The 18,015-nt window shown below is 44.6% G+C and overlaps 1 protein-coding gene across 7 annotated transcripts in view; it reads left to right on the plus strand.

The window, feature by feature from the left end:
* The window catches only part of RAF1 (Raf-1 proto-oncogene, serine/threonine kinase), a 64,637-nt gene that overhangs the window by 18,507 nt on the left and 28,115 nt on the right, over positions 1-18,015 (plus strand). For 3 of the 7 annotated variants that reach the window (XM_032698712.1, XM_032698713.1, XM_032698718.1), the window contains exons 1-2: positions 8,766-8,846; positions 17,734-17,789. The exons of 1 other annotated variant lie outside the window; for it this stretch is intronic. In XM_032698712.1, coding sequence (XP_032554603.1) covers positions 8,786-8,846; positions 17,734-17,789 — 117 coding nt within the window. In that variant the 5' untranslated portion in view covers positions 8,766-8,785. Of the gene's footprint in view, positions 1-7,942; positions 8,029-8,765; positions 8,847-17,733; positions 17,790-18,015 lie in introns of those variants that run through there. 3 more of the 7 variants (XM_032698717.1, XM_032698715.1, XM_032698716.1) reach the window with 3 other exon arrangements.

An 18,015-nucleotide genomic window follows, 5' to 3' on the forward strand; every position in this document is an offset into this window, starting at 1 on the left:
AGTTCTTCTGCAGCAGTTCCACTTTCCTCTAGGAAAAGCTATTTTATGGCAAAGGAGCCTTGGTGATTCCTCCCTCTTGCCTGTTCCATGATTTATTGTTCCATATCACTGCCCAGCAGTGGCACATTTTGTGTAAATTCCTTCCATTAGTCCCAAAGCCACACAAACAGCTTGGAGCTTTCCTTAGAGAATTCTGAACTTCCTGCAAAAACAAGCATCAAAAAGCTACCAGGAAAACTAACCAAAGACTTTTAGACTTTTGAGTCTATTTCCTATCCCTAAGAGAAACCAGGGTTTTCCAAGTGTTTAAGTTAAATAATCAAGTGAATTACGTGGCCTGTATTAAACTAAATAAATCTATGATTATATTATAAGGGCTGTATTGTGTCAAATATGAGAACAAATCTCATTTCTTACCCATACTCAAAGACTTCCTAGGATTGCTCCAGAAATGGGAATTCTTCTTTTATCTTTGGATGACTTAGATGTGAGATTTCCTTGTGGTTTTCAAATGCAGGAACTCGCTGCCATCCCTCCTTTTGATGAGTAGCAGCTTCTCAAATCCCATGTTTTAAACATAAAGCACTGGCTAACACATGTGCACAGTAACTCTTGAACTTCTGCTTGGTTTTTATCCCCTGTCTCCAAATTCCATGCCAGATCTTGCCTTCCCACATCTCTGAGCTCTGTGAAGATGGGTAGAATAGCACAATTGTAGGAGTTAAAGGGGGAAGTGAGTGATTATACACAGAGTTATAAAAGAAAACATTCTCAGGAATATGCTTTACTATGAAAGCACTAAAAATGTGAGGTTAGACCTTTGTTTTTAATGGAAATATCCTGAACTCTACTAGACATGAACAAAGCAGGTGTGAAATATTATTTTACCTTATAATATATTTCATTTGTGATAATATATAAGGTATCATATTTGAAATATTATGGAAATTTGCTTATAAAAATGCCATTTTTATTTTGATCAAACTGTGTCTATAATCCTCAATACTTATTTAAGAATAAGTGTAGTCGACCATATGTTATTCAATGCTAAACAAAGCCTTGGGAGAGGGGGGAAGAAAGGCAAATAAGTTTGCTTGATTCTTGTCAACCAAGAGCGTGACCCTACTCAAAAACTTGATAAATCAAAATCCTTTACTTGAGGAAATAATTTGTTGCTTTCTACTGAATGTTTCAACCAAGTATTTAGTTACAATAGCTAATTTTGAAGTCCCTTACCCTGAAAGCTACAAAAAGTCAGATAATTTACCCACAGAGCGCTGGGTCAAACTATCTGAAGACCTCGTGCACCAACATAAGATCTCTTTGGTCATACTGGTCCTTATTCTCAAGAGTAAGGCTTTCCCAAGGGGAGGAAAAATCCTCCTTGGTTTGTTTTCCAAAGACAGCCTTAAAAGAGGTGTCTCTGTCAGGGGTGCCCTGGGGAGATGTCTCAGCGGTTGATCCTCCTCCAATGCCTTGGAGTTCCACCCTCCTTGCCCCAGGAAAGGTTTGGCTTTACTGCAATTCCAGAACCCTCAGAGAGCACCCCTGCCTGTAACACTGCAAGGAACACTCTGGTTGGAATTAAGGTAATAGTATGGCATGTATGTAAGAACTAACAGGGGGTGTGTTGTGGTCATCACACCACCATTGGAATTCTAAGTAAATACACGTTGCATACTGGCCACAAAAAAATCCTTATTCCTTTCCCTCCATCCAACGTTGTACATGTCAAGGGAAAAAATACCCTTCTTTTCACTTGCTGTCTAGAAACTGGTATGTGAGCACAGAACCAGTTACTCCAACTCACCAAGATGTTAGCAGTGCTCACTTTGTGAAAAACAAGGCTTTAGTGTGCCTTAGACTTTGCTTTTTTTTGTATTTATTTGGCCTTACTATCAAATGAAATGGATGTCTCAGCAATGATGTTTCAGCAGTTACTGAAGTTCTTATGTCACTGTTCCATTCCTGAGAAAGGCAGAAGAAAGGCTTACATAATCTGCTGCCAATGCAAGGCTTCTGTCTCCACCAGAAATAGGTTTGAAGTTAAGGAATGTCTGAATAAATTAAGCTGAACACATCTGAGTATTAGATATATATCTCCAAAGTATTAAAAATACGCAGGTACAGCCAGACATGTCAACACTCATTTCTCTGCAATTGCTGAGAGATTTAACAAATCTCCTAACGCAGCACACTGGGGTTCTGATGAGCTACAGCAAGAGACCTGTATGTTTGCATTCCTTTGACCTGATGTCTTGGCTAATTACTGCTCAGGTAATTTACTTGTTTTGCTCATAGCATTGTTTTGGGTTTTTATTATCTTGCAGAAAGAAATTTAAAAAAGTTCTTACAAAAATAAGACCAAAACGAACATCATCCTGGATTAGCAGCTTTATTCATAGTTGAGTTTTCTATTGTAGCAAAAGCAGACTCTGATGCATATAATCAATCTGATTACCACTGTCCAGTCTGAGAAATGAATGTGTAACAACAGAAAAACCTTAACAATTGGCATGGAATATCTGACAGAAACATCCCCCACCTTTATAATCAGAGGCCAAATGAGCCATATACATATGCAATTGTTGTTAAAAATAGCACAGCTTCACTGATGTATCAGCCCAGAGCTGCACTGGGGAACCCCCCCTGCCTCTGCTGGGGGCAGAGCTGTGCCCATGAGCCCAGGCTGGATTTCCCCCAGCACCTCAGGCTGCCCCTGATGCTCTCTACCAGCCTGCTTGGGACAACTCACACTGGTAAGGACACCGAGCTCAGCTCAGTGACAGAACTCTTCCCTGCTGTCACATTAGCACACTGCTTCTGAAGCTCTGTGCTTGCAACATGATTTTTAATTGTCAGGCCCCTCTAAGCACAGATTGCTGCCTAGGACACGGAGGTACAAAGTATCCCAGGCTGGCTCAAGCACGGCTGTATTGCCAAAGGGAATGCAGCCTTTGATCACCTATCTTTGTTTAGCCGAATGCCTGAGATGAACTTGAAAGACAATGGATAAATAGGCTTGTGCTGAAAGCCAGAGACCTTTTATCTTTCTTTGCACAGATTTTTCTAACAGAACCCAGAACGTGAGAGTTCCATTTCTCTCAGTGCATGAATGTGTGCACATGGCTAAAAGGGACTTTTCATTTGTCCTCTTGCTCCCTCCATTGAACCTTTGAATGGTGCAGGTATTTATAACCTTAGACCTACACGCTAATTAGCCTGCTGTTACCTGGGAATAGCAGTTGGACAGATTCACTGGCTGGGCTGCTTCGAGTTCCCTTGTCTCCAAAATCTCCCTTGGATAAAAGCCCTGTGATGTCAGGGAGAATGAGTGTTTCTGTGCACAGTGCAAACACATGACAACGAGAGCAGAGCTATAAAAAAACCAGTTTGTCTTTTTTTTTTATGAAGAAACATAACAAATGTGATTTAAGAAAGATAAGGTTTATATATTTTTCAGATATAGTCTGATACACATGTGCACATACTCACAGCATCCCGTTTTACCTCCTGCTGATCCAGCACTCATGATTCCTCACAGAAAACTGACATTTTCCTGTCATCCTGGGGTACATTATTGCAGTGAGCAACTTGTAGACAACCTAAGTATTGAACACAGCTCAGTTACCACACTAGAAGCTGCCCATGCACAGGAAAAATCCTGCATAGGTGAAGGTCCCACCAAATCCGGTGATCAGTCCTTCCTGAGGCTCTGTATCAGGTGTAATTGCTCTGCTGCAGAAGATGTTTTTACTATATATTCAGCTCAGGTTCTTAAAATGTTTGTCAGGAAAGAGTTGTTTCGCTTTGCTATTTTTAAACTGTAGTAGCTAGCTCTGAATAGATTTTATTGTGGTTAGACTTTTTCAGAAAGTCAAAATAAACCCAATAAACCAGTCTGGTTAGGTTTAAAAAATAGAATACATGTATAAATCAAAGTGCTGTATTTATTGTCTCTACAGTAGGAATGGCTGCTCAAGTAGACACAAATCGTAGCCTAGGTTTTTAATTTTTTAAATTGTTTTCTCCCCCTGTTGAAGCTCCAAGAGAGCTTGTTCAGGCTGAGTTTTTATTCACTGTGCAGGTGGCACCCATCAGGTCAGCATCTCCACATTGAATTTACAAAACATTCATCTAGAATTATTTTCGTGCCGTGACATTCTCAGTACACAGTGCTATAGCAACTGCCTTGGTCTGTTTGTCCTGTGCTCCTCTTTGAAGCTTCCTAAGTTCTGTGTGTGATGAAAGGAACGTCGCCCAGGTTCTCAATCCCTCCATTGGGAATGTAACTGCAACCCCTCCAACATATTTCCAGCTCTGGGGAAAACCACCGCGCTGGTGGCCTAAGAAAATACACCTTTCCCTTTATTGTCAGACACGATTTCACAGAGGCCACTTTGAGACCCCGTGGCTTTGGGGATGCTTTCTGTCGGGTTGTTGTGCGTTGCCAAACCAAGGGGCCTCAGGGTGTGGAGCAGCACGGGGGCAGTGCCCGTGGCTGGACTCGGGGACATCTGGGTGCGGGCTGGGCACAGCTCCGGCCACGGCACAGCTCCTTCGGACACCGGGAGAGAGGGAAATCCCGGGAGGGAGTCCTGCCAAGGAGTATCCACAATTCAGGAAAGGCACTGGGCTGCCCTGCCTGGAGAGGAGTGGGAGGGAAGGGGCCGGGCAGGGCAGTGCCCCTGGGTGTTCCTAGAAGCAAAGGGCAGGGCATTGAAACTGGAGCAGCAGGACAGCTCTGCTGCCCCTGGATAACCGGGCACACACTGGATAGCTGTGATACCGGGAATTACAGCAGCGTCTGCAGGGCTGGACACTGGGACAGGGCTTCTTGGAAGTTGTAAGAATGTTTCACGTAAGACTATCATGAATTTTTTTTTTTTTTTTCAGTAAGAGATTATTGTTTGCTGTTTATAGAGCTGCACTCCCAGAATAATTTAATTAGTGCAAGGCTTAATGAAAAGCTGTTTCAATTTTACTCTGAAGTGTTCCCACACAAACAGGTATTGAAAAGCTATATAATTGATGCTTTCATCAAATATTTGTACTGTTAATTTTGTAGAAAGACAGCCAAGAACCATGTAGGGATGAACACCTAATAGATTATAGTACTAGAGATGAAACTAGTTTTGGAAGAACATGCAATAGAGGATAATATTCCTCTATGGAATAGTGTAACTTTTTTAGATAAATATGTGTCTTAAATGAAAAGAGTTAAAGCAGTGAAAAGGAAGAAGAGGAAAAATGAAGATGCTAACTTTAACTTAGATATAGAATGAAGCAGTGACCAGGTGAGGCATGTACTGCAGCCAGCCCAGCAGCAATCACTTTTAGCTGGATATGGATAAAATCAAAAGTTGAGAATTTTTTCAGGACAAACCAGCAAAAATAATTAATGTGAACAGACTGTGCTATGGTTTTCATTCCAGCAAAACAAATTTACTTATTCTTATCAGCTTTACATGTCCTGTTGTTATAAAGTAATTTATGCAATTTGAATTCTCAATGCATGAAAAACCCCAAACTATAAATTATATTTCCAACCCTCTTCTTTGAACACTTCAGTGACACAGGCAAATAATAAAGTCTTTCAGCCGAATGATAAAGTATAAATAGTTTATGCACGATCATAACAAACTAGAGATTCCTTATTTGGCTTTTCTTTTAAGTTGCAAATGCTTATGTTGAAGGCCATTTTCTTCATGGCCTCTGTACACTGGACTTCTTTTGTATCTAACTTGACTTAAACTAAGCAATGTTCTCTTAATCAAAAAAGAAAATCTCATGGGAGAATAAGAGAATGACTTGTAGCACATATCAACCTGGCATGCAGAGGGACAAAGCTTGGACTGTGGCTCAGGGGGAAGAACCCTGGATAAAGTGGCAAAGTTTCTCTATAGTAATCCTTGGCTTGAGGAGTCAGGGAGTAAGATTTGATACCCCAAATTCTATAATGAACTGTGTATATACATTTCTCCTTTCCTCCAGCCAGCATTCCACTCCTAATTCTCGCTACTCATTCTTCTGTGGCTCACAGCTATGTCATGTACTGAGGATACAATTAAGTTACACCACACCACTTCAAATATTTGATACTTTTGGAGAATCCCCAGGTAATGACAGTTAAGTGGGCTGGGAATTCAGGAATATTGCATGGAGCAAACTGAACCACCACAAATGAGGAAAGGTTTAACTTTTACAGCTCCTTTTCAGCGGCCAGAATTCAAACTCTGCTCCAAGATGCTCACGGGGGATCATCTCTCTCGTTTTCAGCTGTGAGCAAACCGGGGTCTGGGGAGCTGGGATGGCTCTGCCTGGGTGAGATACCCACTGGAGGAAAGGGAATGAATTCCCAGGCTACAGCCACGAGGCAGATTGCTCAAGATAATTGTTGCTGTCCCTAACTCAGCCTGGCCCAGCCCCCATGGTTCTCATTCCCCTTCAAATCACTCCTCAAGCTGCTTTTTGTACAGGCAGAAAACCCCTCAGAGGGTGCAAATGTCAGATGGGATTGTGTGCCTGGACAAATGGAAGTCCAATACCTGGACATTCACACCCCAGACATCTAAGCACAAGCACAAACCAGGTCAGCCTCAGGAAGAATGGTGAGAATTTTCAGTTTATTTTGGAAAGTTTGCTCCATTTTTGTTTCCCTTCTACATTAGAGCTGCCTTGTTTCAGTCTCTTTGATTGGTTTCCTTGTTTGCTTTTCTTCTTATTTCTTGTAATTATTGTATTTCTTTGCTTGTGCCACATTGTTTAACTCTGAAATTTGGCTTGCTTTCCTCCAGACCTGTGTTTATTTGTTCCAGATACAATCCTTGATCCTTCTACCCTTTTCAAAGAAGTTTAAAACTCTATGAAAAGTCTTTATCAAAACCACCTCTTCTTGAGGTGGATGTCCCTCCTTCTTTTACCTCTTTCTTTTTAAACTCCTCATGGCAGGTACTTATATTTTACATTACAATATTTTAAGATCCTTTTGCATACTTTTCTAAAGTCTGTACTACTTTCTACCGTGTTACAGGGATTTGCTTAGTCCAAAACCATGTGAATATTTATGGTACCCACTGCCTCCAGTTTATTTGTTTCTCAGATACATGGATATGACTCCTGTTAAAGTCAGATAAATAAATAGTGTCTGTGCATTACAGGACTTCTTCAGTATAAACGAGACACTTAAAAGGAAAGTAACTCTATAGGAATTTGAAAAGGATGATTCACATGTTTAAATGTTGTCCTTGGTAGGCACTGTCTTGGTCTGGATTTGGTTTTCTGGGTTTTTTTGGTAGGTCTGAGCCCAGGGCAATGGGGAAGAGGAAAACAAGAGAAGCAGCTCTTTTTTTAAGAGCAAGGCTGAAATCTCCATGTGGTCTGTCTTGTGAAAGAGTGCTACAAAAAGCTTAAATATTTATTTTATGAATATCCTCTAAATTGAAGGCTTTATTACACTGGAATAAGTGGTAACTTTTAGAACATATGGGGATAAAACACTGAATCACAGCATCCGAAAGACACGGAAACTTGTGTTTCAGCCTTTCAGAGCTCCTGGCTGTCACCCCCATTTCAATCTCCTATTACTTGGCAGCCACATCTCTTCCTGGAGGGCACCAGTATCTAAAGATTCTGTATGTTTGGTTTTTTTTTTTTTCTCATTTGGTGCTTAGGAGAGGCAAACCCAACAGTGCTGATTTTTTCCTTGCCCTTGCCATGCCTCTGTGAGGTTAATGTGACTTTAGCTGGACTCAAGTCTTGGTTTATATCAGAATAAACCTTCTGCTGTAGAGAAATCCCAAATAAGGCTGAGAGAAGTTTGCTGGAGGCTCTTTTTAGAGAAATGCTTATTTAATTACCAATTAATGGAACTTACATGACTGTAAATGCAAACATGCATGCTCCTTAAGAACAGTTCTAGGAGAGATGTTTTCTTTTGCAGTGGCTGTCCTTGGGAGCTGCGTTTTGGGGTGATAAATCCCCCGTTCACCATTTGATGTGCCGTGCTGGACGTTTTCAAAGCTAAAAGTGAGTTCGTGGAACACTGGGAGTTCTAGCCAGAGCCCTTTGGTATCCCAACTTTTCCATGGAGCCTGTCCCGAGTTACACGGGGATCGCTGCCTGACAGCTGTTCCCTGTCTCCTCCAGGAAAAGAGCTCGCACGCTGCTTTTTTTTATTATTATTATAATTTTTTTTTTTTTAAATTTCTCCTGCGATCCCTTTCCCAGCAGCGCACACCCCACCCCTCGGTGCGCACCGCCCCTTGCGGCGCGCTGCCCGTTCCCCGCAGAGCCGGGCTCTGCCCTGCACAGGTAGGACGAGGTGTGTGCCCTGCAGGACTCGGGGCTGTCCCGGGCCCACACCGCGGCTCAGGCGCTGCCGATGGCCCCGGTTAGTTAATTAATTCATTAATTAATTGTCAAACGCCTGAGGGGCTCAGCCGAGGCAGAGCTAAGGGGGAGGCCGGTCAGGGAGCTGAGAGGGCCGCTCTAAGAGGAGCGAGGGGAGGCGGCACGGCTCGGGCCCGCTCCAGCCCCCCGGCAGCGCTCATCCCCCACGCCAGGTCGGTTCCCGGGGCAGGCTGGAGGCGCGGCGGCGGCGAGATCCCCTCAGAATCCCCCCCATTCCCTCGGGATCCCGTCCCTCCATCCCCTCCCTCTGCCGCTCCCAAATGGCGGCGGCGCCGATCGAGCGCTCGGCGCTCCCCGGCGGGCCGGGGCGGAGCGGGCGGGCCGGGCGGCGCAGGACGGCGCGCTGAGCGCCGAGCGGGCGGGGCGGGGATAAATGTCTGCGGGGCGCGGGGCCGCCATTTTCTGCGAGCGCCGAGCGAGCGGCGCCGGCGCAGGTACGGCGAGACCGGGCACGGCCGGGGGGCGCCGGGCCGGGCACGGGCGGGGAGCGCCGCGGCCGGCACAGGTACGGCCGGGTGGGGCCGGGCACGGGCAGGGAGCGCCGGGCCGGGTACGGGTACGGGCGGGGAGCGCCGGGGCCGAGCGGGGCACAGCGCCCGCGCTCCCTCTGTCTGCGGGTCCCCTTCCCGCGGGGCCGCCGCTCCGCGCTCGGCCCCGGGCGCGCTGAGCCGGCCGTGAGGGCGGGCAGGCGTTCGGCCCCGACAGGCGCTTGGGGAGGAGCGGCAGGAGCGGGCGGGGCGCGGAGCCCGTGGCGGCAGGGTCGGCCGGGGCGCGGGGCCGAGGGGCCGGGCCGGGCCAGGCCAGGGGAACGGGGCTGCGGCCGGGCCGCCGCCTGTCAGCGAAGCGGAGGGGTCAGGCGGAGCATCCGCAGCCCTGGAGCTGTGCCCGGACTAGGGCATGAGCGGGGGGAAGCTGGAACACCTGGAGCCGTGCCTTGTCCAGGGGAGATGAGCATCCCGCAGACCTGGAGCCCTGTCCTGTCCGTGAGAGGGAGAGCAGTGGGCATCCCTCGCACCGGGATCTGTGCCCTGTCCAGGGGGAAGAGCAGGACGATGAGTATGCCGCCCCCCTGGAGCCGTGCCCTGTGCAGAGGGGATGGGCAGGGGGCACCTGGAACAACCGGAGCCGTGCCCTGTCAGGGGGATGAGCATCCCGCCCCCCGGAGCCGTGCCCTGCCCGCAGCGGTGGCTGTGCTGGCCCGACCTGCTCGTGTCCAGCTGCAGCTTTGTCCCTCCTGCACTTCCAGGGGGCTCCATGACCCTCCTGTCACTGCGATCCACAGGCTGCTGGACCGGGAATGGAAAATGAGCACAACCGAAGCTTTCTGTTCAGGCATTCTTTGGTTGGAGCTGCTTGCTTGATTTTGGTTTATTTTTGGGATTTAAATTCAGTTAAAAAAAGCCATTTGCAAACTGGAGTGAGATCCTTCATGTCCTAATTTCCTCTAAACTGTTCCAGCCGTGCCATGTAGCAGTGGTATTCCTGCAGAGCCAGGGCTGTCTCTGGCCTCTCTTTATCTGCAGTCTCACTGCACACATAGATAACCTACGTGTGTGGTTCTTTTTCTTTCTTAGCATTTAAGTGACACCCATAAATGCAGGGACCTTACCTGGCACAGTGAGACCCCAAAACCAGTTGCAGTGGAATTGCTGGAGCACAGTGTGTGTTCCAGGTGCAGCTGTAGGTTGTCATAGGTGGGCAAAACAAGGATCTGTAGTGGAGCAAAACTCAGATGCCTCCAAAACCAAACCAGCTTAAAATATCTGAAAACAGTTTTGTACAAAAGACTTATAAAATGTCTTCTAAGCTTCTGGAAAAGTCAGCTCCAGATACTGCCTAAAGGATCACTGCATAGTGTCAAACTAAGGTGTAATTTGAAGGGTATTCTTGTTCTTTAGGATATGTCTGCAGTGTTGGTGCAGAAGGAAAGACTGACATGGGGAATGCGAGAGTTAATTTGAGGCAGTTCAGTTAAATCTCTTCTGTGGTCACCCATTCAGAATGGAAGTGGCTTTACTTTGGTTTGTCTTAATGAACATTTTCTGTAGGCAATCCCTAGGGCTACAATTTATCTTGAAAGAGGTATGGATCTGGATGTGCGTTCATGACATGGATAGTTAATGTAGTAAGCAATTTAATGTTAGATTATTAAATCAGAAGTGAACCAGCATAGTTGAGTTGGAGCAGCAGTGCTTTCAGAAACCTGGAATGTGTTTTTCATATGGTTTGTTGCCATACTTAATATCTTCAGGACTGGACAACTTATTGTGTGACACTGCTGACTAACCTGCTTTGAAAGAAAATCTGGAAGTAGCAGAGAAAATAGTTATTTTTTTTTTAAAGAAGATCTAAAACTTATTTTCAGTTGAATCCCTTTCCCCTTTTTTATTCTTACCACCACTGCATTCTGTTCAAATTACATATGAAGTCACTGCTGTCTCAGGGCCTGAACTTACTATGACTTATTAAAATAGCTCATATTTTATAAACCACAGACATGACCCACAGAAATCATTGGTCAGCACTTCTTGGTAAGCTAAATCAGCACTAATTTCTTCTGGAACATATACTCCCCTCCTCCCCCCCCACATTATTTATGTGGCTCCTTCTTTACTGTTGGGAAACCGGGAGCTGAGGAAAAAAGCCCAAGTTTTCCTTATTTGAAAACACATTCAGTTCAGAGCTGTTGGTTGTAAAGCTTCTGTAGGAGATGGGAACCAAGAGCTGCTGGGTTGGATTACTGTGTTTGAATTGCTTCCCCATCTTTTCTGTTGCCTCGCTTAAACACCCCCCGGATTTTTCTCCTCCTCCCTCAGTTCTGAAGTTGCTTGTCCTGCCTCCTTGGTCAGCTTGGCCAGAGGGAGGGGTTTCCTTGGCCTTGACCTGGGCTCCTTAGGTGGGAATGTGCTCCTGCAGCACACCAAGGGTTTGTGCCGTGGTGCCCTGGCTGATGGAGAGCAAAGAGTTCTTCCGTCCTTTGGCTTCCTTAGCCTGTGGGAATTTCCTGTTCTTCCTACCTGTGCCTCACTGTTCACTTGGAATGAGGTGATAACATCCCAGAGCTGCTGGAGGAGAGGCAGGACCATGGTCACCCAAACACCAGCTGAACGTGGCTTTGTGCAGGTGGATTTCCAAAACTTCTGTACAAATTCAGCTTGAAACAAGTGATGGAAAAAGATTATTGTTTTGTATGAAACAAGTTTCTGGATCATCCACGTTATACAAGTGTGTAACGTGTGTGAAGAGAAACAGAAGTCAGCCTTCTATTTCTCAAAAAACCATCAAATTGCATAAGTCAAAATTACCTTTACTTGGGGAAGTAACAAAAAAATCTTCAAAACAAGATTGAAGCTTGTGGTTTGCCAAATTTCAAGACTAGTAATTTAAGCATGAAAGTTTCACATAAGTTTAATTTGTGAACAGATAGGCTTACATGTGTAATTACTTATGCAAAACCCTTCGGTATGTTCTGATCTGAAATACACCCACTGTGTGTTGAATGGGGTGGTGGAAACACTTGGTCAGCTTTAGAAATTAATGGAAAGAGGAGTTGATACAATCCTGGGAAATCAGGTAACTGTGACAAACCAACAAGGTGTTTTAGCAGTGAGCTCATGGCTTTTGAGGCAGCATGAAGCAGATACAGCTTATTCTGTATAGGTAGTCCATGCGTAGTGATGTTCTTATTTTTTCTGGAAAGAAACTGTTTTGGCCCCAGTTCTGTGAATAATTCTCAGAGCTGTGCTGGCTCTCGCTGCATGCGCTGGGTTTTTGTAAACAAAGATTTTGCTTTGAAAAGCAGCTGGCGCACGTTTATTCCCTGAGTGACTTGAATATTGTGTTTGTACTATAAATGTCATCTGTTTTACACAAAGTTGATTTTATTGCAGCAGTGTGTACTGACCTTTTACAGTTTAACAGAATATGGTCATCTTGTGTACCAAAATGGTGCAGTGCAACAGCACATGAGGGTAAACAAAGTGCCGTTCTTGAGGCACTGGGAAAGGAGAAAAACATTTTCTTGGTAGACTTCAGAGCTAAGAATGAGAACTGACAATTAATAAGTAGAATGCATACATAAGCAAGTATATTTTTTTCAGGGTTTTAAGAGACACAGTCCATGTGATTGAACTGTGTATTTTGCAGTGGGTTTTGCTTGCTTATGGGGGATGCCAACCTTTCTAGAGGTAAAATTTTATCGTGCAGAAGCTGGATTTGTGCAGAGCTAGCGCGGTGGGTTTGTTTGCAGGTGCAGCTGTGCCTGCCTTCCCTCTCCGTGCCTGCCCTGCCCCTCTCCGTGCCTGCCCTGCCCCTCTCCGTGCCTGCCCTGCCTCTCTGCTGTGCACACTCTAAATGTGTCCTGAGTGCAGAAGGGAACAGAGCACAGTTAAATCACAGCTCAGTGCCTCTGACTTCAGGCAGAGCAGTTCTAGAGTTGTCTCGCAGCAGTGTGTGCCTGTGTGAGTGTGTCAGTGTGTGCTCTCTCTGCTGTCTGGGGGTGTGCAGGCGGGCCCTGGCTCTGCCCCTCCCTGCTGGAGCCCCTTTCCCACGCTGGGTGCTCAGGTTGGGTGCCCTGTGCTGCGGTGATTGCGGGCCCGTTCTCCCTCTCTGTTCCGTTGTTCCCTTCACGTTCAGCGTTCACAGCATATACACTGCATACCTGCTCTTGGTCTGACCTCCCAGTGCTTCAGTTGTGACAAACAGCTGCCAAGAGGGTGGTCATTCCTGGGGCATTCCGATGGAAACACGTAGGATCGGGGCAGAGCAGTGCAGCCCTTGGTGTATTTTTAGTTCCCAGGCAGAGGGAGGTTGCTTCAGTAACTCCAGCTGGGTGTGGCGTGGGGTTAACCAGATTAATCAAAGCTGGCTCAGGGCTTCAGCCTTTAAAAAATGGCTCAGAGCCCCCATTAGAGTTTTCTGTTACATACATTTTTTTTCCCTACAGAACAAGCTGGAGTTTTGAAAGCGGGGGTTTTAGGAGCCTTGGGCTGAGGGATCAGCGGGAGGGAGATGCAGGGTAGTGCACAGCTAGAAGAAAGATGTCTCTAATGCCTTCAGATAATGGGAAAGCATTTAAGGTGTGGGTTCCTTCCAGCCCAGGATATTCTATGATTCTATAGATTGAAAAACTTTTAACGTGACTAATGTTCCCTTTTCTGTAATGTCTTTTATTTTGCCAGTCATCGATTCCAGTGTATGTCCCTGTCAGCTCTGTCAGTAACTGGTGCCAGTTTTTGGATATTCTACTTTCTTGTTCTATTCTCAATCATTTCAGAGTGTTTGCTCAAAGACTAGTCATTTTCTTTGTGTAGAATAAACTGTGTGTGGGATTTTACATAAGTGTTTCTTGGTGAAACTGAAGGAGCATAATGAGACAGGTGAAGGTGCAGGTACTCCCTTTGGTTTGCACGGAATTTTTACACAAATGTATGAATACAGAGGGACAGTCTTGCAAAATACAGCAAATGTAGGGAGGACCATTAGATTGGAAGCTTCAGTGGTAGCAATGTTGCTCAGAAGAAAAAACACTAGTTAATCATATTTTAATTTAGAAAAAAATCCTAATTTATTGTTACCCCAGAAATGCAAGTTACATTATTCCCAAATGATTTTCATAGAAAGTACCATAGTTAAAAAGTTTCTCGTAGAAGAAAAAGATGGATTTTTATTCCACTTAATGTGAAGCTGAGAGAACCTACAATCACCTCTCAAGCTTTTGGTTCAAAAGGTGTATTTTCATACATAGCAATTTGGTGGTTTTTAAGCTTTGGTATAGAAAGTGTGCTAAGTTTCTATGAAAGTTGATCATATTTGGTACATAGGATATAACCCCAGCTTCGCATTCTAAAAAAACCTTGGTTTTTTTGATTCCTGAAGTTCAGAATTTATCTAGCAGTTGTTAATTCCAAGGTTACTGTTGGGTTAATATTTTCTTTATTTCAATAATTTCTGATAGAATTTGAATTCCTTCAGATGTAATCTACTGTGTAACCCCATTAAAATATTTTTAATTTATTAATTTATTTATGAGGAAAATATTCTCATGCATTTCTGTAATTTAATGTGTTTGGGTTTTTTTTTTGTAAAACCTGTATTGTAAAACTCATGCATTAAATATGGCAAAAGCATCTCAACTCTCCTGCTTTTGAATTTGCATGAGACCTGTCTATAGTTCTTCATAGAGACAAACAGTACAGGGGCCATTCTGTGCAAATAGAAACATCTCTTGATTATTCCAGCACTTTTGGGTCTAAAGGGTAGACCTCTTCGATGAGGGAGAAGAGTGTCAGAGCACCTGTGCAAGCAGAGTGGCGCCCTGCTGTTTCCTAGCTTTGCCCTCCCTGTCTCAGTGTGCAGTGGCTTTGGGAAGCTGCGTCAGTCACTGCCCGGGCTGAGCGGGCACAGAGCTGGTGGTGGGCAGGGTCCTGCAGTCCTTGAGCCTGATGGCACAGTCTGGCTCAGTTGGAGTCAGGCTGCGGGGCAGGGATCTCTGGGAACCAGCAGTGCTGCTGCTGTGTCCCCGCTTGGGGTGTTCCTGCTGGGATAGCTGCTGTGGGTGTTGGGAAGGTGCGAAGAGCCCCTGCGGAGCTGAGCTGTGCTCGCTCAGGGGAGTTGAGGTTTGGGCCATCTCTGGAGGATGTTTGGACTCCAGGGAGTAGCTCCCAGTGTGTTGCAGCCAGAAGAGGCAGCAGACTGTGCAAGGCTTCAGTTCTACGCTGACGTTTGACAAAACTGAAGCATGTCCCTGTGCCATCAAGCCCCGTATGCTGGGTGCTGCAGAGCAGGTGTGCACTGGGCAGGCAGTGACTGCTGCACCAGTGCCCACGGCAGGGATACCCCGATGGATTTGGGCACAGAGACAGGGCACCGCTCACTCTGAGCTTTCTCAAACCTTTGCAGTGACTGTGACTTGTTCACTGGCAATCAAGAGGTTACAAAAAGAGAGCCAGCTGATGTTGCAATCTAAGCACTGGCCCTGCAAGTGGAAAGACTGTCCTTTGGCATGTTCACTAGTGCTATTTTTACCTATTCCAGTAAGATCTGCCCTTGTGATGTTGAATTACAGGACAGTACCTGCAATAATTTTGTTTTACAGAACTGCTGTATGTTCTGAAGAAAATTTTCAATAAAATTGTTGGGCAGATTGAGCCTATAATTGTCTTACATTGAACATATTTTTTCTTTTGTCACCGTAAATAATACTGCCACTGTGACTGCAAGAGATTCTTTCGCTTTTGTTTGCATATTTTATGTCTGGCGGAGGAATTTTTTTTTAAATTTTGTGTTCCTTTGTATATTGATTGTTTTGTCTTTCTCAGTTTCTCATGTGGAGACTCTAAATAGGCAATGTGGTTTTTAAAGGTGGGGATTAACAGTGTAGCCCAGGAATAAGTGTAGTAGGAGTTTTTTGTCACAACTTCTAAAAGGCCTGGCTGATTTTGATAAATTTCTAAGTTGATGGTTCCTTCACCCAATAGGAAATTGTTTTTTTTTTCTGGGAATAGACTTTCAGCACTGCCAGTGAGGAAGTGGTGTATTTACCAAACTGTCTGTAGTGAAAACTGGAAGAAGCAGCAGGAGTGCCCTAACAGTGTAACAGTGGGCTCAGCTGTAGAGGGATCACAACAGATGTTAGATGTATTAAATACAGTGTTGTTAGGTGTGTTTTCTAAAACCATTGGCATCTCATTCAAAAGTGACTGGCAACCCTGAAACACAAACCCCAGACTTTTGTTCTGCCTGGGGTGTTATTTGTTATTCAGGTGTGTATTTGTAGCAGAATTTTTCAGAAGCCATGGTTTGAGCCCGGAGTGGGATCAGCAATAACCTGTGCGAGTTCAGCATTCCCCTCCCAGGACACCTGCTTCCCTTGCTCCTCCTGCTGCTCCGCAGTGCATCTCAGGTGGAAATCCTGCAAGTAGGCAAACTTCCTCCAGACCAGAGTCATTCCTGCTCCCTTGGCTTTGCTATTGTCTTTGCTGAACGATTGTCCATCTTAGGTTTAATTGAATCTCACATCTGCAGTAACAGCTGGTGTTTTGTCAACTCTTTCACTTAAACCCTCCTTGTTGCCAGTTCTGTTAACAGGTGTCCTTACTGATTTTTTTGTCATGTGTCTCATCTGTCAAGAAAAACCTGTGATTTTTCCTCCCTCGTGACTATTGCTTTGGTTGCAGGTGAAAACACTGTACCCGCTGCTTCTTTAGCCCATCACACTTGTTTTATGCTGTGCCTTCTCTTCTTGATTTGTGTATGAGATTCTTTTTTCTTCTGGCTGATTTTATAATAAAAAATGCTTTATCTTCTCATTCTGTAAACTCTGTACCCTTCCTCATCAGGTTTTTATCCTCTTTTTCATGCGGCATTGTCTGTCATACTGACTGGATTCATTTGCTTCAGTTACAACTAAAGATCTCAGCTTTTCCTCTGGTGTGCAAAAGACAGAATTCCTTCCTCCCTTCTCTGCAGTCTCCCTGGTTTTCCATGGTGGAAATCATATTCACAATATTTTGTGTGTTACATTCCAAAATGTTGGAGAGAGGTGCACGAGGTGGTAAGCAGGACAAATGCACAGTTCAGACTGCAGATAGTTTTTAATTTTTAGATGGCCAGGTGGCTCAAGGTGAAGGTCCCAAAGCATTCTTCTGCTTTCTTGTTAGTCTTAGGGAGTTTGCTGTCTTGGGTAAAATCAGTGCAGTTTGTTTTTATTCTTTTTAATTTTTTCCCATCTGCTCTATCCAGAAGGGAGGGTACTTCTAACCAAAAGTGAGCTACAGTATAAGATCTGTTGATTTTTTTGTTACGTGTGCTTTCTTTGATTTCATCCAAAGCTGGGACTGCTCTCACAGTGGTGCTTATGTGCACCAGAGAGCCTTCAGAGGCTCAGCTGCTCACTGCTGTTTGTTTGCTTTGTATCCAAGAGGTGTCCCCGTTTGTGAGTCAGCAAGGTGTTTCTGTGGGAATGAGGAACTGATGGGTGAGAAGACAGTTTTCAACTTAATTTTTACTTTGGTTAGTTTTGAGCTGTAAATGATCTTTACAGTGTTCTTCAGTGAGAATGACATTCTGTTGAACTGAGTGGCCTTTGGTTGTCCTGCAGTCTGGCCTTGGACATTGTGTCTCCTTGCAGTGAAATGTGGTGTAAAACACTGAAAGGTTGGAAGGCCCTGAGAACTCTGACATAAGAAGGATGATAATTTAACTGTCATTGATGTAATTCACAAAGTAGTTTTTTTGTTATTAATTTGATCTATAGTGCATGTGTGTAAGTTTGTCTGTGAAAATAGTAAATATGTTCTGTTTTTGTGTTACCTTCCACAGATGATGTGCTTCGTCCTTTTGTTATAGGACTTCATTCACTTAAAGGAAAACTAAAGGTATAAATAACTTTCTCTTGTTATCTTTCCCTTCCTCCTTATCTTGCCCCATTATTTATTCTGAGGTACCTGGACCTTTCTTGGGGGCAGGGAAACTTAGCCAAGCTCTGTGCATGTATTCCTGCACTGCAGCTAAAATTTCCTTTTTTTTTTTTTTTTTTTAAAATACCACAAAATTGATATGGTACCTACAGTTGTTTCAGTGTTTGCTTTATCAGAAGTGTAT

This window comes from Chiroxiphia lanceolata, chromosome 11 (assembly GCF_009829145.1).
Source record: "Chiroxiphia lanceolata isolate bChiLan1 chromosome 11, bChiLan1.pri, whole genome shotgun sequence".
Lineage (NCBI taxonomy): Eukaryota > Metazoa > Chordata > Aves > Passeriformes > Pipridae > Chiroxiphia > Chiroxiphia lanceolata.